Below are 22,382 nucleotides of genomic sequence, written 5' to 3'. Positions count from 1 at the left end.
CGTATTGCGTGATGTGACACAACTGTTTCAGCCGTTGCTCTCGACCAATAGGAATGAAGAAATTGTCTTATTGTTCTTAAGAACAGGTGCAAGGTCGCGTGTCACGCCCATGAATTAACACTTTTTACCGGTCATAAACAAAGGTTTATACGCACCCATGTGACGCGCTCTCCACCAATAGGAATAGCGAAACTGTCTGAGGTATTTATGAATAATGATTTAAAAAGGTATACAACTAACACTCGGACACCGAAACATGTAACATGAATCGTTGAACTGTTTATAACAACCAAAACTTAAGCATCAGTGACATATCTTTTGTGGACGGCTCGCATTTACAAATTTTACTCGTTTTGAAAGTTGTTCTTCTGTCTGTTGCTGTTAGATATCAGCAGCTTCGTATGTAAATAATGATTCTGTGATTTGTTAGTTTTTATACATGTCCTCTTAAACCTAATAGTACGTTAATTAAATTCTCTATTTTTGTCCTTCTTTCTTTTCTTCTTCAATGTTAACAACAAATAATTTAAAATCTAATAAAAAAATGCAGGTTTGAATCTTTTGCCATGTAGTCGTTTTGTTCAACTTTTCCTGTCATCCTTAAAGGCAAAGTATTAGCGCATTGAATCTTTGCTAACATAGGGAGTTGTTTCCAAACTGGACCACCCAGTTTCCTGAAAAGTTCTCACTGATCAAACCACTTGATGATGATGCAATAAATCTTCGCCAACTTAGGGAGTTTTTCTAAGCTGGAACACCCAGTTTCCTGAAACTTTAACCTTCTACTCCGTGTGGTGGTCGTAGTAAGGATTCCCTTCCATTTGAAGTGGTTGGTGGTATCTCTGTGTGCTAGGGGGTCTGCCGCGTGATGAGGCCCCCCGAGTGCTTGAATATTGGCCAGATGGACGACCTCTCGTAGCTTGCGTTCTTTGCTACAAAATACAAAAAAAAAAAATAATAATAATTATCCTGCAGTTTTTCTACGAATTTGGTCTTGATTTAACAAAGATGACTTTCAATTCTCAACTTTGTATTGTGAAAAATTTAACTAACCTGTGAAAAGTGATATGAATTTTTCTTTTTAGAAAGCCTGAAAAAAAAGATTATCTGACAAGTTGTCCTGATTCTGAGTGAGTAGATTTTTCTTTTTTTAAAGCCATTGGACCCTTTCGGTACAGGAAAAATAAATAAAAGTTCACAGATTTACAAATAACTAATACAGGGTTTACAGAAGGTAGTGGTGAAAGACTTCTCTTGAAATATTATTCCATGAAATGCTTTACTTTTTGAGAAAATAGTGAAAAAAATAATATAAATTCTCGATATCGAGAATTACGGATTTATTTTAAACACATGTCATGACACGGTGAAACGTGCGGATCAAGGTTGGGTTTTCAAGTTATTTACTCCCAACTCCGATGACCGATTGAGCTTAAATTTCCACAGGTTTGTTACTTTAAATATAAGTTGTGATACACGAAGTGTGGGCCTTGGACAATACCGAAAGGGTCCAATGGCTTTAAATACTTACGGCGCTTGTTTCAGGACCTTTTCGTTTGAGCTGTCGTGCGTTACTCGTGCTTCTGATAAGTGTTCCCATAATGCTCTTATGAAGATGCGACTTGAACATGAGTGGGTTGAAGAGATCAGATGTATTGAGCTGCAAGACGAACAAATTTAAATTTACCATCGAGACCGCAAAGTCTATTCAGAACTTCAACTCAAATTGTGTATTGAGCACTGTATACTCAGTTCTTTCTTGAGTTCCTTGGAAAAAAGCCAGAGGCAAATCACTCGGGTGAGATTCGAACTCACAACACTGACCATGCTTAGGTCGGTGTATGAGTAAAAACCAAATTGTATTAAAACGTATTATCTAACAAAACCAGGGTAATTTCATGAAGTGGAAAGACACTGCTTAGCAAGTTTCTATTTTAAGCAAAATTAGTACCGGTTACAAAATGTTGTCTACTTGTTGCATACTTTCAGAGTTCTTGTGGCCAAACTTGGAAACTCCTTAATTTGAGCTTTCCCATATTGAGTTATAAAAAAAATGAGTGAACGCCTTTAAAATCCCATTTTAAAAACAGTCCGGTCTCTTATTTCGGATGGTCTGGAAAACCCTTGTGACACAGCAGAGAACCAATGCACAACTCAAGTCACAATTATGGCCCTGGCCGGGTATCGAACCAGGGTCACCTTGGTGAGAGGCGAGCGCTTTACGCCCAAGCCAACCATGCCCCCCCATACCTTGGTCAGATGAGCAGTAACGTTCTGGACGTAGTCAGAGATCGGAGGTCCCTCTCGACGGGTGCAGTCCGTTGGGAGCATCAATTCCCTCCCAGCTATTGGCTTGAGTAGTAGGGAGAGGGTTGGAGAGGGTAGGAGGAGGAAGTGACCGAAGGGTCTTGGGGCTTGGTAGCTTGAGACGTTCGATTGTTCGTGATCTAGCCTTGCGATCAGTGCTACATTCTGCGGTAAACGTGAATAAAAGAGGCACTATTGTTTACAATCTTCTATATCAGCTTGCTACATGATATTAGTTAACCCCCATGCTATCACACCGCTTTACAAAAGCCCTGATGTCGGACAACAAATCCGAAACACTGCACTTTTTTTTAAGGGAGAATTTTCGAGCACTTACTAATCCTTTAACACAACAAGATTTGTCTTTTTCTCAAATTTGTTCAAAATCAAATATTTACACTATCACCCTACCCAATCTCAATATTATGAAACATAATACGGCTGCGGCTACGACCGTTGCCAGGGGTGTTGCTAAGGGCGTCCTATACTTCAATGCATGATGACGCGGAGATCCGGCCGTGCCATAGCCGTAGCCGCCAATTCGGATCCGGCCTTACCTTTTCATGGAGCACATGACACAAAGCTTGGAAATGCTGCTGGTTCGATTCCAGTTCGTCCCAATCCAGCTTCCAACACGATGTCGGCCTAACCAGGAGTGGAGTTCCAAAAACCTGCAAATATTTTTTTCAAGAAAGTTTTTTTTTTTTTTTTTTTTTACTGGTTCTAATCCATCCTCCACCAATTCATTATTCAGGGATTGTGATTTTTTTGTTTAATCACTTGTTTGATTTTTTCATTAATATTTTCAACTTGGATCAAATTCACAAGAAAATGAAGATAAAATCATATGGAAAACCCAAGATTGCAGAGTAGGGCTTAAAGGAACACGTTGCCTTGGATCGGTCGAGTTGGTCTATAAAAAGCGTTTATAACCGTTTGTTATAAAATGCATGTGGGTAGAAAGATGTTTCCCTTTTACCTCGTCGACTAACACGGTCGGCCATTTATGGGAGTAAAATTTTTTACTCCCATAAATTTTGAGGCAAACTTGTGTGGATCATTGTATTCTACTTTTAAAACATCTTTCCAACCATATGCATTTTATAAAAAACGGTTACAGATGCTTTTTATAGACCAACTCGTCTGATCCAAGGCAATGTGTTCCTTTAAAAACCAAAGATAAATATAGGGCAAGCAGACTTCGTACCCGCAAGCTTTCGAGCTTGCAATTTTTCATGCTTTGCGCTCATAGGTTTTTTTCCTATTCTGACATCCCAGAACTGTAACCAAATTGAGGGTGAAAACAAAATAAACTGGCTCCTTTGTCACACAAAACAAGCCTATATGGGTGCTTTCGTTTAGCTTCCAAGGGATTCGAACCCACATTTCACTTACTATAGAATCGCATATGCCAGTCACTTTGGCCATCTCAACGGCACTTAGGGTAATGATGGGTACCGTTGAGGAGCTGTTTTTACCAGTTGCTGGTTGGTTGTGTAGCTGTTTACCAGGGAAGACACTGGAGTGAACATCCTTTGTAAAACAAACAAATAAACGAACGTCAGATAGTTTTATTGAAGGCTGCTAACAATAAAACCAAATCCCGAAAAGCAAGTTAACACAAACATTTTTTTGAAGAAATGTTCAAAGTTAGATATGGGAGGAAAGCCCATGAACTTTGTTACCAGGTGATTTCTGCCCAGTGATTTCTCTCCAGATGTTCCAATCCAGCATGCAGGAGCGTAGTTCCTCAGCGCTGGCCAAGCCGGTGTCTCGTTTCAGGGTGTCTAGGAAGGAGAAACATCTTCTCCTACCAGAGGCCTTGCCTTGTGGGCTCACAGAGGATGGTTGGGCAAGCGGCAAGCTCCGAGTGGCGGACACAGTGCCTAGTGCTCATACTCATTAGGCTGGGAAAGGTCTATAACCATTTGCTTCCCTACAGCGGACCCCGGACCCCATGCCATAAGTAATCGCATTTGCTTGTCATTTGAGCTTTTAAATATTATATGTATAAAACAATTAATTGTATGCTACTTTTTAAATGTAGTTTAAATGTAGTTTAAAATCAAAAGTTTTTTTCAATTTTGAGAAACTTACAAATGGCGCTTGGAAAGGAAATAGCGCTGGGTTGATGAATCTCTCCTGAACGTCACATTTCAGTGTCATACTTTCCCCTCCAACAACTGCAAGAGAAGCACATTTTATTTGAAAATTTTTAAGTTTATTTGAGGTTTCTTCAACCCTAAATCTTGTGTTTGTTTTAATTGAATAAAAGTCACTGTGTTAGATCTTTAACAGACAGAAATGATGTTCAAATGTTGACTTTGAGTCTGGTATTTACAACTAGGTTGCGTGTCAAAATATTCCAACTTATATATATAATGAATAGGGTAGATGGCCTTAGCTTTCGATCCAATCCGGACCTTCTTCAGAGGCATAAAACAAGTACAAACAAATACATATCCATTTATAGAAAAAGAGAGGGGGAAAGGGATTGGGGAAAGGGATTAAGGAAAGGATCCAGAAAGAAGCGGGAAAATAACAGCCAATCAAAGTTCCTATTTCAGAAACAATATTGGTGGCTATGAACCAATAGGAGTGGAGTGGCGAGGACAAAGGATGTTTAGAATGAAAGGAAGGGTTACTGGACCATAAAAGTGGTAAAAGTATTGTTCGACAAAGGCAAATGAGATAGCTCTTTATCTGTTTATGCTTGTACAAATAAAAAACATAATATTATTTATATAAACTGTTTAGAAAGCTCTTTCTCATTGAGATTCTGGTATCATGAAATACTCTCTGGTCCGGTACTAGGCGTGTGAGATTTTCTCTTTTAAGCTGATTTCCTCTTTTGGGGTATTGATTTTTCCCTTCACTTTCTGTGTACAAAAGTACAGGAATATTGTTACCTTTTCCTCTTTTTTTCTTGCCCAGTTTTCTCTTTCCCTCTACTTTCATGGATAGTTACTCACTTGCCGGAGAAAGCATTTTAAGCCACAATTGACCTGTGGTCTTTTGGAAGTTTACTTTACTCCAAAGTTTAGCCCAGTCAGGACTTACCTGTTGGTGGTAGTCTAAGGTGGAGATGTTCTCTGTCGGTTCCGAAATCATGAAGCCATCCTCGAAAGAAGTCTTGAATGTTGATCTCATCTAGGTGAAGAAAACAAAATCATCACTCACCAGGATTCGAACCAATGGGATGAGATTTGTCACAAAAGTTTTGTCTGATTTCAGACTTTTTAAAGGCCTACTTGGTAATAAAAAAATGCTGAACTTTTCTCCAAATGAAGTAAGACGTACTCATTGATCAACTTCTGTAGCACTGAGGATACTGTTCTCAAAAGCTTATTGTGATCTAGAACTCCACTGTTTCAGACTTTTTTTGTCAGCAATGACTCTCATCCCTGCCACATTTCCTGTGACTATGGGGCAAAAGATGTATTTAATGTGTATAACATTTACCCAACAACGCAAGATGCTATATCGGCTTTGGATAAATAACACAAGCTGACAACCGGGGAAAACAACCGGAATAGGGAGACTTATTAGGTGCTACCACACTAGGTGGCTGCAGATTATAGGAACATTACAGAATTGGTTTTGCTATCAAAAAAGTTGCTGTGTAAGCACTTTATGTAATCCACCGTATACATAAACTGACAAACCTGTAGAAGTTCGAGATTGATTGACCATCTGGGTCACGACAGAATAGTGAAAAACGGATTACAAATTTTGCATTGCATCAATGCCAAAAATAAAACCCTCACCGGGCGATAAACTCAAAACTCGAAATTAGATTATTTATTTCTCATCAAATATATGAAATTTCAGACAAAAGTATTTCAAGGGATGTTTTCTACTATTATCATCAATAGACCGTGTAAGTTTTTTTGTAAGTCTGTGATCTTCAGGATTTTTGTTTCTTACCAATTCCGTAACGTTCCTTTAATTTACCAGATAAATTTCCGCAGTTTACCTTGTTCTCAGCTTGCGCACATTATCAAGAACAAAGCCAGCCATGAACAATGGATTAACCTGACAAGTCTACCTCCACCTAGCATCTCAAAAGTCCACATTAATGTAAAATTTTACCACATATTAACAAAAAAATACCTTGTTCTAAAGAGATAGTCTCCACAGCTCCTAATGCCAGGGGGTCACTCCCTGGGGATCGAGTCCCTGGGGATTTGCTCTCCTCTGATTTCAATGAGGGTGAAGCGACGCTATCATCAGTCAATGGGGTGCTGTCTACGTCCATCATGGCGCTGGAGGAAACCTGTATGGCTACCACTTGTATCCTCTTCAATTGAAACAAAAATGCAGCCACAGAATTTAATTTAAAAGTTATCATTAAAGGGAAAACTCTAGTAAATTGTCAAAATTAATTTGCATGATTTTTATTTTTTAAATAATGCATTTATTTCAGTTAATTTGTTTAACTTTATCCAACCTCGTACTGGTATGAGTATTGGTACCATTAAGAAAGATCATGGCCCAACTTTATAAAGCCTGCAAGCCCCAAAACTTGCTAAGCACAACAAAATCTTGCTTAGCGAAATTAGGTTACCAGCCAGAACACCAAACAGTTACCATTGCTGTGACTTGTACACCAATCAATTTGTTGTTTTTGAACAGTTTTTTTAAAGTGGGCCCAGATGGAAACTTTGCTAGTGTTTAGGCAGTAAGCTACTTTCTGCTTAAGCAGATTTATGAAACTGGGCCCTATGTTCTTGTCATACCCTGAGGGATGAAAGATCCAGGTCCTGCAAGATCAAGTTGATCTGTTCACCAACGGTTTCTGCTGAGCGACAAGTCATGATGGTTACCTCCAGCTGGGCATTAAAGCTTGTCATCTGATGTACAGAAATGAAGAATACAAATGCGCTAAGCAGTTAGTTCATGCTGAGTATGCTAATTATTTGGAAACTAGCCCCTGTAATTAAACATATTTTTTTTTTTTTTTTTTTTAGCTTAAGGGCAGTAAGCTCATGACCTGACAAGTCCAATGGGCTTGTGTTTTTAATTTAATAATAATTTGTCACTGTTTAATATCTTTTGAAGAATTGATGCTCAAATGTTGGCTTTGAGTCTGACACAATCCCTTGGAGAATCAAAAATACTAACCTATAACAGCTACTGAGATATCTTCTGTAGTCTTGGTGCTTGTTAAACAACAATAAGCTACATGTTAAAGGCAGTGGACACTATTGGTAATTACTCAAAATAATTATCAGCATAAAACCTCACTTGGTAACAAGTAATGGGGAGAGGTTGATAGTATAAATCATTGTGAGAAACGGCTCCCTCTGAAGTGATGTAGTTTTCGAGAAAGAAGTAATTTTCCACGAATTTGATTTCGAGACCTCAAGTTTAGAATGTGACAAGGGTTTTATTCTTTCATAGTTATCTCGCAACTCCGACGACCAATCGAGCTCAAATTTTCACAGCTGGTTTGTTATTTTATGCATATGTTGAGATACACCAAGTGAGAAGACTGGTATTTGACAATTACCAAAGGTGTCCACTGTCTTTTAAGCTCGGTAGAAACTTCTTTCCTATGAAGATTCCGGTCTTGTAAAATAACTCTTGTCTTGCCGTCTTTTGGAATTTTATGCCAAATTCGAGCCATGCAGATTGTTGATTACAGACAACACTTTCATTCTAATAAATATTATTTATTTATTTTTTTTTTTTTTGCATCGTTGATAAAAAGTATCGTTTAGAATTGTTACCCTTACATAAGCACTGTGTACTCAGTACTTTCTAGAGTTCTGTGAAGAACAAAAAACTACTGACAAAATCACTCTCTGGTGGGATTCGAACCCACGCTAGAGCAGTAGAGGTCTTTCATTCCAATTATTTCCAGTCTGTCTACAAACCTGTCTTAAAGTCTGAGCCTGTCTCTTGAATTGTGACGTGGCTTCCCTGAGAGCTTGGCCGAGATTGTCTGGAGATGTAGGGGGAATAATGAACTCGTCTACTGGGAAAGACTTCAACTCCTGGAAGGCGTTGTATAACCTTTGGAAGTTTCCTTTCACGCTTTGCAGCGGCAGAAGATTCTAAAAGAAGATAAAAAGAAGAAAATTATGAAGATGAGAGTCTCATCTTGCCTGCCATGAACATCTTAGACAACAGAGAAGCAAACACTAGAAAAATTCTAGTCTTGAAAGTCCAGTTTTCTACTTAAAATAGGGCTTGGCTTGGGAGAGCATTTTCTGAATCATCTTGAAATTCATGGAGGCCAGCCAAAGGTCTGGAGACTCTTTTTTCAAGTGTTTTATAGGGACTTACCATTCCCTTAGAGCATGGTGAAAGAGAAAAGAACCGAGAGAGCACCACCAATAAGTTTTGAAAACTTGAGGGGGAGATTTTAAAATTGGTTCATCAGAACATGTAAAGATTGGTTTATTTTCAGGGAACTTTCTGCAGATCTCGTGGAGAGTTTGCAGCTCTGATATAGACCTTTATCATGCTGTCACCATCTTGGTCTTGTTCTCTGTTTCCAATAACAGTAATGAATGCTAACATTCATTGCGCAAACATGGCACCAGACTGTTATTTCATCCAGCCTCAGTTTGGTTACAATGGAGTAAAATCAAGATCGCACCACCGTGATAAAGGTCTATTGTCACCTCTGCATGTGAGCTGAGTGCATACAACCCAAAGAAGGGAACTCTAGAAGGCCCAGACATGCTGCAAACTAGCGCAAAGAGTTCTTCCAGTGTCTTGTGAAGGATGTGCCTCGTATCGGATGAGAACGGTGGTGAGAAATCAACCAGGAGGATGCGGGCTACCAGTGAAAAATAAGACCAAAGTCAATGTTAAAGAAAAATGCTGATGTTTTTTTTTAGTAAAAAGATGGCAGAAAATGTAGGAAATACATTGTAATTTGTAGTCTTAAACAAAATGCAATTGTAAAGACACGAAAGACACCTTTCCTTTTCTTGTTTTTATTAATAAGAGTTTTAGTCATCCTAAATATCTTAGCTTACTTAGCTTTTACCACTTACAGTTTATTACACCATTACAACAAGTTGGCCTCTCCGTGGCGTGGAGGGCGGGGGACTTTGCGAGCTCCAGCTCAAAACCCCGAATTTGCCCTCCAAAATGAGATTGCAGAAAAAATCCACACACAAGATACTAATAAATTATAGCTTTGATCATTTTGATGGCTCCCCATAGTGTCTCAAAAGTCATGAACACAGTTGTGCAGCCCCTTCCTCCCCCCCCGGACAGTATTGCATAGAGGACATCATTGCATGCAACATCACTGGCATCATCATGGCATGCCCTCTTGTAGTTAAACTTTTAAAAAGCTCCTTTTTAGAGTAAAAAGAGTGTCAAATCCAACAAACTGTTTACCTGGTTGACGTGCAAACACTGCTCGTGTTTGTTGCTTTTCCATCATGAAGATTTTCCCTTTGGAAAGTAGTAAACAAAACTCGAAAATTAGGCACTTTCACATATCCACACCTCCTACTTCAGTACTACTACTAGTGGCGCGAAAAGTTGGGAAAAGTTAATTGTAATGAATATGCATAGCTACTCAGTCACAGTTCTCTCATTGGTTATAATTTTTACGTCATATATGTTACGGGTCAGAGGTCACGCTTAGAGCGGCACGCAAGGGAAGGCAAGTCACACTGAAGTCTCGTCTGTTTATTTTCATCATAGTTTCTTGTTTTTTTAAATATCAGATTAAAGTTAAATGAAACTGGGAAGCAATATGTAATACTCAAGGACATTTTGTGTAGTTTTGTATTAGAATTAAGCTCTGTAAAATTAGTTTGGAGAGTGTTGAAATTTTGTCGAGTTAAACCTTATCGTTGCCTTTGTGTTTTATCTATTTCGTGACAAAAATAGTTAAACCTTAGTTTTTGCATACAACTAGCTGTGTTAGCTTTTACAACGTTATTTATTAATTGTTCACAATTCTGGGTTAGATTTTGTGTATTTAGGATATATAGAATTTACCAGCAATATTACTTCCATTAGTTTCCTAATCAATCAGACTCAGACAGAGAGAGAGATTAATTTATTGTTCATTGTTGTCTTTTTGACTTTGATTGAGAAAGAGGGGAATGAATGCTGATGAGTGCGCACACTACACTAGCACGTACCAACCGGCAAAGCACTGACTATTGACTAACTCATTTGAAGCATTGTTGTGTTTTAGCTACTCATACTACTCTTTGTGCAGGGGTCCTGGTTCATATAGGGGTGTAATTTGTTATAGATTTTTGAAACATTCATATTTTAACTGACAATCCCTACCAATACCTTATTTATTAATAACCATACTGTACATTTGGAGGGCAGGCCTAGCTCGTTTGAACAGCTAGTATACAAATTTATTTATTTGTTTTGACAGTACATAAATCATGAGCAATTGGGGTCAACCCTTTGGCTATGCCGACGGTAGCGGTGATGAAGATGAGGATGGTGAGGGTGGGTACCAGCAAACCTACACTAACAAAGACAGTCTAATCTTCCTGGTAGACTGTGGGGAACCAATGACCAAGAAGAGCGTACCCGGGGAAGACAGCCATTTCCAGCTTTGCATGAGGGTAAGGACCCCTACCCTGTTTTCCACCCATTTCTATTAAATTCTGAAAACGATTCTGAAAAAGATTCTGCTTCACCAAAGATTCTTCTCTAAAATTTTGAATATTTATGTTTATTATTTCATGATTAAAAAAAAGAATGATTGTGTTCTCTTCCCCATGCTCAGCCTGTGAAAATTTGAGCTAAATTGGTCATCAAAGTTGCGAGAAAATGATGAGAGAAAAAAATACCCTTGTTGGACGAATTTGTGTGATTTCAGATAGAAATAAAAGACTTCTGGCTAGAAGTCTTTTATTATTTTAGTGAGAAATTACCTCTTTTTCAGAGTCTATGCTACTTCAGAGGGAGCATTTCTTACAATGTTTTATACTATCAACAGCTCTCCAATGCTCATGACCAAGTCAGTTTTTAAGTTAATATTTGTTTTGAGTAATTAATTACCAAACGTGTACCTTCCCTTTAAGTGCGCATCAGCACTCGTTTCGGTTGTATCGGCCCGATTAGTTTGTCAAATGGCAGCCGCTACGCAAAACATAAACTTGTATTTTTTATTATTTTTTTTTCAGATCAATAGGCCTATTACAAAAAAAAAAAAAAAAAACATTTAGAATGCCTCAGATTTCACAGGAGGGCTTTTACAACTAAAGATAAACACCTTTTAAAAGTTTGGCCGGTATCCTCAATCAATGATGTTGTTCTTAGCTGCTCGCTGTGACCGTTGTGCTGCTCGCTGTGACCTTTGTGCTGCTCGCTGTGACCTTTGTGCTGTACTAGGCTTAGATTTCAATTGATTCATTTTTTTGTACAGTGTGCACGTAGCGTGTTAACCAATAAGATCATTAGTAGCGACAAGGATCTGCTCGGAGTAGTCTTCTTCGGCACGGATAAGAAACAAAACAGCGGCAACTTCGAGCATGTCTACGTTCTACAGGTAACATTATTGATATCCTTTGTGCCAAAAGTTTTTAGTTAGATTTTACTCATAGAGCTATATATATTGACTAGAGCGCTAACTTGATCTGCGTTTTGAAGCCACCCTGGGCGCAGACATGTTTGGTGTGTTGCGTGAATTCGGAATTTTAAGAGAACACACATTGCCGCGATTATTTTACATTCGCAGCTGTCCACTCGGTACGTCCGCGCTATGAAAACCGTAACTTCGACTTGATTGCCGTACTAAAAAAAGTAAACGCGCCTTTTAATCATGACGCACATGACGCTCGCAGTTTGTGCGCTGATCAGCAGATTGTGCGTTGATCAGCAGATTGTGCGTTCACATTTACTGCATTTTTTGCTTCGATGGCACATCAAAAAAAACAGACGCACGATCATGCAAATAGCCGTACAATTGCCGTTGAAAATTTCAAGCTTTTGTATTGGTTTGTACATGGCTTCAAAACTTTAGTGCGTGTATAACGGGGTGTTAGCGCTCTAGTCAATATATATAGCTCTATGATTTTACTCTACTTGTTTTGTTTAAAAACACAGTTGTGTAAAACTTGTGTACCAACTTCCCCATGCTAAACTGATCAGAAAATGATTTGCCTTTTTGGGGGTTTGTTTTTATTTTTTATTTTGTGTTTTTGTTTATTGTTTATTTGTTTATATTTATTTCCTGTTTTTTTTTTTTTTATCCAAAGGATCTTGACCAACCAAGTGCAGCCAGAATCCTCGAACTTGAAACGTTATTGGAGGGTAAGAAATTATTATAAGTTTTTTACCTCTCCAATTGCAAACATACACAATTATATCTCAATATACAGTGAAGGTCGCATGTGTATTCAAATTTTTTTGGGGACCACTTTGTTACCACATACCACTTCTTCTTGAGTATTTCTCTATCATTCTTCATTACTTCATTAGAATTGAAAATATTTGTTTGATTTTCCTCAGATGGTTTTGATTTTGAGGCGGCGTATGGACATAACTCGGGGTACTCACTCAGTGACGCTCTGTGGACCTGCTCAAACATGTTTTCTCAAAGGTATTTCAATGTTAAAATTTATCACAAGGTTTCTCCCCATGCACAATCTTGCATATTGGGCAGGTTTGTGCCAATAAGTGCCAATTTGGTCTCTTATGTGAAAAACAAGATAGATATACAAATTATCTTTTTTTTTTTTTTTTTTTTTTTCAGTGTAATAAAGCAAAACTGTCAAAAGTTATTGAAACCAATATTTGTGATATATAATTCTGCTGAAAGGGCTCCCTGTAAGCAGAACATATCTGCTTACAGGCTTTCATGATGTTTTCCCCTGTGCAAAGGAACTAAAGATTACTGCTTTTTTGGTTTGCTCAGCACACAGAAGATTGGCCATAAGAGAGTTCTTCTGTTCACAAACAATGACGACCCTCACCCCAACAACTTGGCCACCCAACGCCAAGCCAAGACAAAAGCCAAAGATCTTCACGAGATCGGAATTGATGTTGAGCTGATGCATCTCACACAGCCCGGCAAAGAGTTTGACCTCTCAAAATTCTATCAGGTACTGTCTTCAGGAACATATCTGTACACCTGTGTGATGAGAAGCAATTTATGGTTAGAGATCAGTACATTTAACCCTCTCACTTGCCTCTTTTTAGAACCTGGGCCGAATTTCATGGCTCTGCGTACCGAAAGCAAAGAAGCAGGGAATTCGGCCCCTTACATCAAGCGTGTTTCAACGGTTAGCAGGGAACTTTGGCTTCTGAGCACGCATACTTTATGTCACTAGGCTTTCTTCACTCGCACAGCTAGTGCAGAAATTCAATTCTTGCTAAGTAAGCTAAAAATGGTGATCGTAAGCACAGAGTTCGGCAGTAAGCAGAGCCATGAAATTGGGCCCAGGTGAAGTGAAGCAAATCTTGGTATTTTAATTAAATAAAGCACAACAAACTCTCACACATACCTATTTACACCCAGGTGAAGAGAAGGAATTCATGGTTAGGTGTCATGCACAGACGCCGTCGTCTTACTACCCAAGTTTTGTTTGTTCCAGGATATAGTATTTTCTCCAGACGATGAAGACCTCGGGGTACTTCCAGACCCAGCGGAGAAGTTTGAGGAGCTGCTGATTAGGGTTAGAGCAAAGGATCACAAGAAACGCTCCTTGGGCAAGCTGGCCTTGACTCTCGGTGAAGGATTGGAGCTTGGAGTTGGAGTGTAAGCTACCTCTATTATTTTTACCTGTGTGCTGAGTAGATTGATTCACCACATACTATACAGCTGGCATAGTTTATCTATCATTCATAAATACCCCAGACAGTTTCTCTACTCTTATTGGTGGAGAGCGCGTCACGTGGGGGTGTTTAAACGGTTGATAATGACCAGTGTTTATAACCGGCTGGCTTCCGCGTGCATGAAAGAAACTATGGCAACCATGCCAGCCTGCAGTATAATATCATGTGATGAATGCATCAACAATGTACACAGTCAACCCTCCTACTGTCTGACCAATTAATATCATCCATTGTGGTTTTGAATGACAGAGGAAATGCCAGCTTGTAGTATGAAATCATGTGGCGATTGCATTTACACAGTACACAGTCAACCCTCCTGCTGTCTGAACATTTAACATCTTCCACTTTTTTTTTAATGATTTTAATGGATTCCGTACAGAAATTAGGAACTGCTAACAGAGATAGATACTCTGTTTGTTTTTTTTACATAGGTACAACCTTGTCAGGCAACAAAACAAACCATATCCCGTCAAACTTTACAAGAAAACAAACGAGCAGCTAAAGCCAAAGTCACGGATGTTCTGTGAGGTAGGTGTAAATTGGCCAAAGACTATGTATTTATTTTATTTATTTATTATTTTAATTTTGTTTTGTGTATCGGCTGAAATATTCTTGTTTATTAACTGAAACTTGTACAGGTGACTTTTATTGTATATTTCTTGAGAGTGTTGCCTATATCATTAAATTGACGAGAACCAACCAATGACACTACCTCTAAAGACACTGGACACTATTGGTGATTGTCAAAGACCAGTCTTCTCACTTGGTGTATCTCAAGACTTGCATAAAATAACAAACCTGTGAAAATTAGAGCTCAATTGGTTGTCGAAGTTGCGAGATAACTATGAAAGAAAAAACACCCTTGTCACATAAAGTTGTGTGCTTTCAGATGCTTGATTTCGGGACCTCAAACTCTATAGGTCTCGAAATCAAATTCTGTGAAAATTACTTCTTTCTCAAAAACTACGTCACTTCAGAGGCAGCCGTTTCTCACAATGTTCTATACTATCAACCTCTCCCCATTACTCGTTACTTATCGTAGGACACCGGGGAATTATTGATGCCAACAGACATCACCAAGTATCAGGTCTACGGCGGAAAGAACATCGTCTGTGAAAAGGAAGAACTAGCAGAGATCAAGAACTTTGGTGAATCAGGTAATACAAAATGATAAAAAAAATCTCAATTAATGATCTCAAGTTTTGAAGGGAAAAAAAAATTATTTAAAAAGTTCGCTCTTCGTACCTTCAAATCCGAGCATAGAACTTTCAGGTTGTGCGAAATGTACAGGATACCAGTCACAAATGGTACATGTGACATTGTAGTTTGGCTGGTAACCTGGCTGGTACTTTGGTAAGGTACTTTGGTAAGCATAGTTTTGTTGTGCTTTGCAACGTTTCAAAACTCATGATTTTATCTTCGTATTTATATGTATTCTTTTTGAAGAGGCCAGACCTTGTACAAGCTTAGGCTTCTTGTCTGCGACATCCCCATACTATTATTAAGTTCCGATAAGTAGTTTTCCCTTATATTACACTGCCTAATGGTATGGAAGTAAACCTGAAACCTGAAACCGGGCCTTGGTCACTGAAAAATTTAAGGCCAAACCCTGTTCATCGCATCCCATACACTGAAACATTGAGGGAAAATGCAGCGTCCCATCAGAACCTACCTCATAGTGTGCCTTACTTTACAATCATTCCTAGGGCTGCTCCTCATGGGTTTTAAACCTCGCAGTGCCATAAAGCGTCACTACTACATGCAGCCAGCTCAGTTTCTCTTCCCCGATGAGAACGTCGTCAGAGGAAGCACGAGTCTCTTCGCTGCTCTCCTGAAGAGATGTCTTGCGAGGGAAGTCGTCGCCATTTGCCGGTATATTCCACGGAAAAACACACCGCCTGTGTTTGTTGCACTTATGCCGCAGGTGAGTAAAGTCATTGGGATAACGTACAGCATTGGTATGGTACCTCATTACGGTAAAGCTCCATTAAAGAAAGAAGCCAGAATAACACAACCTTTTCGTCTTTACCAACTCACACCTGTTATCTCCATGTAGTTCCTTGTCATACCAGTGGACAATATTCTTGTAATTGGATCAAAAACAAACCAGTATGGCTGCTGACTGCCCAGGCAGATAAACTACTCTTCCTTAAAGTTGAATAACCCATGTATTGACAATGTAAACACACTCCCTTATCACTTAAGAGAATGTGTAGTTTCCTAGTTTTGGTGGCCTACTAACTCGGAAATTCTTATAATCAAGAAAAGGCTTGCCATTAATGTTGGTAAAGCTTCTTCCTGCATGCTCAACTCCCTAGGAAATTGATTAGTTCAAGACTCGTTTACACTAAAAAAATACACCATGCCATCTTAGCCCTGTGCATTTGCCCGTTACTATACTGGGATGAATAGAAGCAATATTGGTTATTTGGGTATTGCCAAAGGAATCACTCACCATAACCGGTATTTGAAGCTAGAGGGGCTTTAAAGGCAGTAGACACTATTGGTAATTACTCAAAATAATTATCATCATAAAACCTATCTTGATTACGAGTAATGGGGAGAGGTTGATAGTATAAAACATTGTGAGAAACAGCTCCCTCTGAAGTGACGTAGTTTTCGAGAAAGAAGCAATTTTCCACGAATTTGATTTCAAGACCTCGAGTTTTTGAATTTGAGGTCTCGAAATCAAGCATCAGAAAGCACACAACTTCATGTGACAAGGATGTTTTTTCATTCATTATTATCTTGCAACTTCGACAACCGATTGAGCTCAAACTTTCACAGGTTTGTTATGTAATGTATATGTTGAGATACACCAACTGTGAAGACTAATCTTTGACAATTACCAATAGTGTCCACTGTCTTTAAGGCACAGCAATGATACTCCACATTCAAACATTAGATTGTGTTCTTTTTGTGAGAAAATCTGTTTATTGCATTCTCTGTCTGACAAATTCTCATTTATATTTTAGGAAGAAGAACTTGACGATCACAATGTCCAGGTGACGCCTCCTGGATTTCATCTTTTGTTCCTTCCCTTCTCGGAGGATTTCCGAAAACTCACCCTTCCGGAGCCAACTCAAGGTGAGACGACAGGGTAGCAGTCGGGAAAAGATTGACTGTTAGAGGATTGGTATGATTTCTTGTTATCACGATCCACAAATGAAAGATATTGTTTTCTTTTATGCGGTTGGATCAAACTCTGTCACATAGTCTCAGATCTTGAGGATATTGCCGAGTTACATGCTAAGAGCAAGGGTTTGCTCTGGTGTGTCTGGAAGTGGCTGCTGAATAACTGAAGTACCTTGTAAACTCTTATCAGGTGCTTCATATTGCGATCTCCTAATTCAAAAGTTTCCTAAAACCAGTCTTAAGCCCGGTTCATACTTCCTGTGAATGCAAATGCGAAGCGAATTTATGTGTCGCAAAAATCGGCACGCACCCCTTTTACGATTGTGACGCAATGATATTCGCTTCACACAGTTGTTCATTTCTATATGTGTTTGTTGCATAAATGAATTTTGAGTTTCATTTTTCTTTAAAGTGTTTCTGTTTGTTCAAGCGCCTTGATTACTTTATTTGACATACATAATTATTATGTTTATTTATTTTTGTTTTTAACAATCTTAATAATGATTTTTTTTTTGTCTGCCGTGTTTTTGTTTTTTGCAGCCACCATTGCTCAAATCAAAAAAGCCAAGGATGTTGTGAAGAAGCTGCAGTTCAACTTCAGGAGTGAGAACTTTGAGAACCCGGTTCTGCAGACGCATTACCGCAACCTGGAGGCACTGGCCCTCGATCGAGACAAACCTGAAGAAATCACAGATCTTACAGGTCAGTAAAGTCTAATAATTAAAGCCATTATACACTTTCGGTAAACAGTATTGTCCAAGGCCCACACCTTGTGTATCACAACTTATATATGAAACAACAAACCTGTGAAAATTTAGGCTCAATCGGTCATCGGAGTCGGGAGAAAATAAAAGGAAAACCCACCCTTGTTTCCGCAAGTTTCGCCGTGTCATGACATGTGTTTAAAATAAATCCGTAATTCTCTCTATCGAAAATTGATATTGTTTTAATGTTTTCTCAAAAAGTAAAGCGTTTCATATAATAATAATAATTCAAGAGAAGTCTTTCACCATTACCCTCTGTAAACCCTTTAGGTTATTTGTAAATCTGTGAATTTTTTTTGTGTATAATGGCTTCTCAAAAAACATCAATATCGGGCTTTATTCACAAGTATTTTTTCTTCTTTGTTTACGGTTGTTCATTTCTATATGTATTTGTTTATTATATTAGTAACAAATTAATTTTGAGTTTCATTTTTCTTTTAACCCAGCCACCCACATTTTCAACATCAAAAATTTAAGTTTCTTTTTTACATGTGGCTAAGAGAAAATTGTTAGAAACGGTTGACCGAAAAAAAGCACAAATTCCGCTGAACTGTTTAGGAAAAAAAGCATAGATGCATAACCCTATTTTTTGTCTATCCACAGCGCCTAACAATGAAATGATCAAGAAAAGGGCTGGAAAGGTTCTTGAGGAATTTAAGGAGCTGGTCTTCCCGGAGGGATATGAACCCGGTGCTAAGCAGCGGAAGGTAACTCACAGCATAATGAAGAGCTAATCTTCTCTATACATAACCAATTTAGTTTCAAACTGCTAGACATAAAATAATCTAAAAATATTTTTTTTTCACTTATTTCACCAGGGTATGTTTTTAAGATAAAGCCATTATATATTTTCGGGAAACAGTATTGTCCAAGTCCCACACTTGGACATATATATAAAATAACAAACCTGTGAAAATTTAGGGTCAATCGGTCATCGGAGTCGGGAGAAAATAACGGGATAACCCACTCTTGTTTCCGCACGTTTCGCCCTGTCATGACATGTGTTTTAAATAAATCCGTAATTTTTGCTATCGAGAATTGATATTGTTTTACTGTTTTCTCAAAAAGTAAAGTATTTCATGGACTAATATTTCAAGAGAAGTCATCACCATTACCTTCTGTAAACCCTGTAAATTATTTGTAAATCTGTGAACATTTTTTTTGTTTCTGTGTATAATGGCTTAAATAGACTATCATTGAATTTAATTGAATTAAATCATAGTGCCAATTGTCATAGAACTGCTTTTACGTGCATGACATAACACAAGGGACCAGTTCTGCTTTGGTTAAGTGTCTTGCTTCAGGACACCAGTGTCACGACTGGGACTCAGTCCACACTCTGCTGATCAGAAACACCAGAGCTTGAGTCCGGTGCTCTTATCCACTCGGCAACGGCACTGGGACTCGAACTCACACTCTGCTGATCAGAAACACGCGAGCTTGAGTCCGGTGCTCTTATCCACTCGGCAACGGCACTGGGACTCGAACTCACACTCTGCTGATCAGAAACACCAGAGCTTGAGTCCGGTGCTCTTATCCACTCGGCAACGGCACTGGGACTCGAACTCACACTCTGCTGATCAGAAACACCAGAGCTTGAGTCCGGTGTTCTTATCCACTCGGCAGCGGCACTGGGACTCGAACTCACACTCTGCTGATCAGAAACACCAGAGCTTGAGTCCAGTGTGCTAAACCTCTCAGCCACAACACGCCATTTCAAGACCAGGACTTAAACCTACACTCTGCTGATCAGAATTACCAGAGCTTGAGTCCAGTGTGCTAAACCTTTCAGCCACAACACGCCATTTCATGACCGGGACTCAAACCCACACTCTGCTAATCAGAAACACCAGAGCTTGAGTCCGGTGTGCTAAACCTCTCAGCCACATTACGCCATAGTGTAAGGTATCAAGATATGATATTTCTCTTGAGTTTGATTTGACAAAGTATTCTCTTTTCTTTTTAGGTGGGAGGTGGTGATCCTAAGAAGCCCAAACCCACGGTTGACGTTGATATGAATCAATATGCACAAGATGGAAAGGTACAGAAATTTTGAATAATATGGCCATATGTTTCTGGAAATAAAACCAAAGTTGCTTTTTAAAGGGGCTCTATCACCATGATTAAAGCAGGCCCGTGGCTCTACATGAAATTATGAACACTAGTCCAGTCACAGCACACGTGCGCATGCGCATCCAAGTTTTCACTTGCCACTAACACTTACAAGGCCTTTGTTATTTCATGGTTCACATAAAATGTTGATTCTTGTCTTTTTGACAACTACTAAAGTTCTCTCTCAAAAATGCCAATGATGTCTTTTTAACTTGAACTATGACCTCTGATTGACCTCTGATTGACCTCGTTTTTGATTTGTTCTTTTAGCTTGCAAAGCTGACTGTTGCTGTCTTGAAGGAGTTTTGTACAAAGAATGGCCTAGCCTCCGCTGGCAAGAAGAACGACCTCGTAGAGACCGTCAAGAACTTCTTTGGGGTCTGACCTTGAATCAATCAAATCATTGAAGTCGTAAATTTTTATAGATACTTTTTTTTACTTCTGTAAAAGATCAAACACGTAGACAAACTAATAGTAATATTTGCAAAGTTTTAAAGGCACTGACACCTTTGATAATTGTCAAAGACCAGTCTACTCACTTGGTGCATCTCAACATGCATAAAATAACAAACCTGTGAAAAATTGAACTCAATAAGTTGTCGAAGTTGCCAGAGAATAATGGAAGAAAAACTCCCTTGTCGCACAAGTTGTGTGCTTTCAGATGCCTTGAATTCGAGACCTCAGCTGAGGTCTCGAATTCAATTGAAATATTTTGCTGAGAAGTTACTTCTTTCTCAAAAACTACATTACTTCAGAGGGAGCCTTTTCTCACAATGTTTTATACTAGCAACGGCTAGTACAAAGTACAAAGTAAGTTTGTATGCGAACAATTATTTTGAGTAATTACCAATAGTGTCCAGTGCCTTTAATAATCTCTTTAGTAAAACTTCTCACACTGCTCAATGGTATACCATTTCACAAATCAGGTTGTTCATGGTGTGGTGATTACTGTTTTAATAACCATACAACAATAATGACATGTGGAGCTGTTCTTCTACCAGGTTTTAAGCATGGCTTGTGAACATTACTACCCCAGTTACTGGGCCATTTATTTCACATTCTAACCATCTCAGCGTCCTTTGAAGTAATACAACCTGTGCTGCCAATTATGTTGCGCATGCGCACCAAGCTAAATCAATCACAAGAACAATAGGAGACTTTCCAACGCTAGGTGGCAGCAGACATACCGGGTAAGTTTCCATTGTTTACGTAGTTCTGAACATGCGCATAATTCTGAGAACAATGGATTTACCCGGTAAGTCTGCTGCCCTCTATCGTCCCAGAAAGTCTCACATTCATGCCCTCACAGGCACCTATTAGCTCCTGGGTGAAGAGAAACAATTATGTTCAATTGTCCTTTTCTTGAATAAAGGTTTACTCTGGAAGTGTTATTCTTGTGAACTTTTTCAGAACAGTTTTGTGCTTTAGTATTTCTTCAAAACGTCACATTTCTCTGATCTTTAAAGCAACACTCGTTATCTCCGCTGCCTGCTTTTAGAGCAGAGACTCTTCACAGAAAGTGCATCGAGATGCCAACTTTAAAGGACTGTTACAGAATTGGTACGAAAAAAAAAATCATGAAGATCACAGATTTACATAAAACTTACACGGTCAATTAATGATGATGATAGTAGAAAACGTCCCTTGAAATATTTCTACCTGAAATGCCATATTTGATGAGAATTAAATAATTTAACTTTGCGTTTGGAGTTTAATTCAGTGAGCGTTTTATTAATTTTTTTGTTTGCATCAATGTCATGCAAAATAAGTAATATTTTTTTCACTATTATGTATATGGTGGATTACATAAAGTGCTTACACTGCCAGCAACTGTTTTTTTAGTAAAACCAATTCTGTATCGTTCCTTTAAAATGAAGTATCAACTCTTAAAACTTTTAGTATTTTGTAGGTTTAAAGATCTTGGGTCATCGACAGATAAATAAACAGGAGACAATTTGTAAAAAATGTTCTTTGTGTTTTGTTTGAGGTTGCCTTCTCACAATGGTTTTAGGCCAATCAAAGATAAGATTTTGTTTCTATCAGTGCCCTGTAAAGTTTAGATCCAGATGAGATATTATTTTTATTTTCAGTCGACTGAATCCCCAGCGTCTATACAACGCTGACCATTTGTAATCAAGAGTGCCTTTTATTTGATATTAAGATCATTAAAGGCAGTGGACACTATTAGTAATTGTCAAAGACTAGCCTTCACAGTTGGTGTATCTCAACATTACATTAAATAACAAACCTGTGAAAATTTGAGCTCGAAGTTGCGAGATA

General features: G+C 38.6%; 2 protein-coding genes across 3 annotated transcripts; one reads left to right on the top strand and one right to left on the bottom strand.

Annotated features, from left to right (window-relative positions):
* Positions 1-141: 141 nt before the first annotated feature.
* LOC117304961 (meiosis 1 arrest protein-like) lies at positions 142-9,770 on the bottom strand. Of its 2 annotated transcripts, none has more exons than XM_033789619.1 (12): positions 9,670-9,770; positions 8,940-9,097; positions 8,187-8,366; positions 7,047-7,160; positions 6,421-6,607; positions 5,368-5,457; positions 4,405-4,490; positions 3,703-3,840; positions 2,865-2,978; positions 2,251-2,472; positions 1,532-1,660; positions 142-932 (listed from the first exon to the last, which is right to left on the bottom strand). In XM_033789619.1, exons 1-12 carry the CDS (start codon positions 9,713-9,715, stop codon positions 783-785), a joined length of 1,614 nt encoding a protein of 537 aa, XP_033645510.1. In that variant the 5' UTR covers positions 9,716-9,770; the 3' UTR covers positions 142-782. The 2 variants fall into 2 exon arrangements, with proteins under 2 accessions (XP_033645510.1, XP_033645511.1); XM_033789620.1 differs by having other exon boundaries at positions 773-932; positions 1,549-1,660.
* A 134-nt stretch (positions 9,771-9,904) lies between these two features.
* LOC117304928 (X-ray repair cross-complementing protein 6-like) lies at positions 9,905-20,661 on the top strand. The gene is made up of 15 exons (XM_033789567.1): positions 9,905-9,940; positions 10,679-10,874; positions 11,681-11,803; positions 12,513-12,567; positions 12,766-12,856; positions 13,172-13,358; positions 13,851-14,014; positions 14,523-14,619; positions 15,134-15,248; positions 15,798-16,015; positions 17,067-17,178; positions 17,767-17,928; positions 18,594-18,697; positions 19,957-20,031; positions 20,373-20,661. The coding sequence occupies exons 2-15, from the start codon at positions 10,689-10,691 to the stop codon at positions 20,484-20,486; spliced, it is 1,803 nt and encodes a 600-aa protein (XP_033645458.1). The 5' UTR covers positions 9,905-9,940; positions 10,679-10,688; the 3' UTR covers positions 20,487-20,661.
* Positions 20,662-22,382: the final 1,721 nt, after the last annotated feature.

Source organism: Asterias rubens, chromosome 22, assembly GCF_902459465.1.
Source record: "Asterias rubens chromosome 22, eAstRub1.3, whole genome shotgun sequence".
In the NCBI taxonomy this organism is placed as follows: domain Eukaryota; kingdom Metazoa; phylum Echinodermata; class Asteroidea; order Forcipulatida; family Asteriidae; genus Asterias; species Asterias rubens.
The sequence above is the reverse complement of the archived record's forward strand: the minus strand, read 5'-3'. Positions and strand labels throughout refer to the sequence as shown.

Excerpts from the sequence above, each read along its gene's own strand:
- LOC117304961 (XM_033789619.1), bottom strand. The coding sequence starts at position 9,715 with ATGATGGAAAAGCAACAAACACGAGCAGTGTTTGCACGTCAACCAG. Across the intron at positions 5,458-6,420 it reads GACTATCTCTTTAGAACAAG|ATGAGATCAACATTCAAGAC; the intron begins GTATTTTTTTGT and ends TTCTTCACCTAG. Across the intron at positions 933-1,531 it reads AAGGTCCTGAAACAAGCGCC|CAAAGAACGCAAGCTACGAG; the intron begins GTAAGTATTTAA and ends TGTATTTTGTAG.
- LOC117304928 (XM_033789567.1), top strand. The coding sequence starts at position 10,689 with ATGAGCAATTGGGGTCAACCCTTTGGCTATGCCGACGGTAGCGGTGAT. Across the intron at positions 10,875-11,680 it reads ATTTCCAGCTTTGCATGAGG|TGTGCACGTAGCGTGTTAAC; the intron begins GTAAGGACCCCT and ends TTTTTTGTACAG. Across the intron at positions 17,929-18,593 it reads AGAAATCACAGATCTTACAG|CGCCTAACAATGAAATGATC; the intron begins GTCAGTAAAGTC and ends GTCTATCCACAG.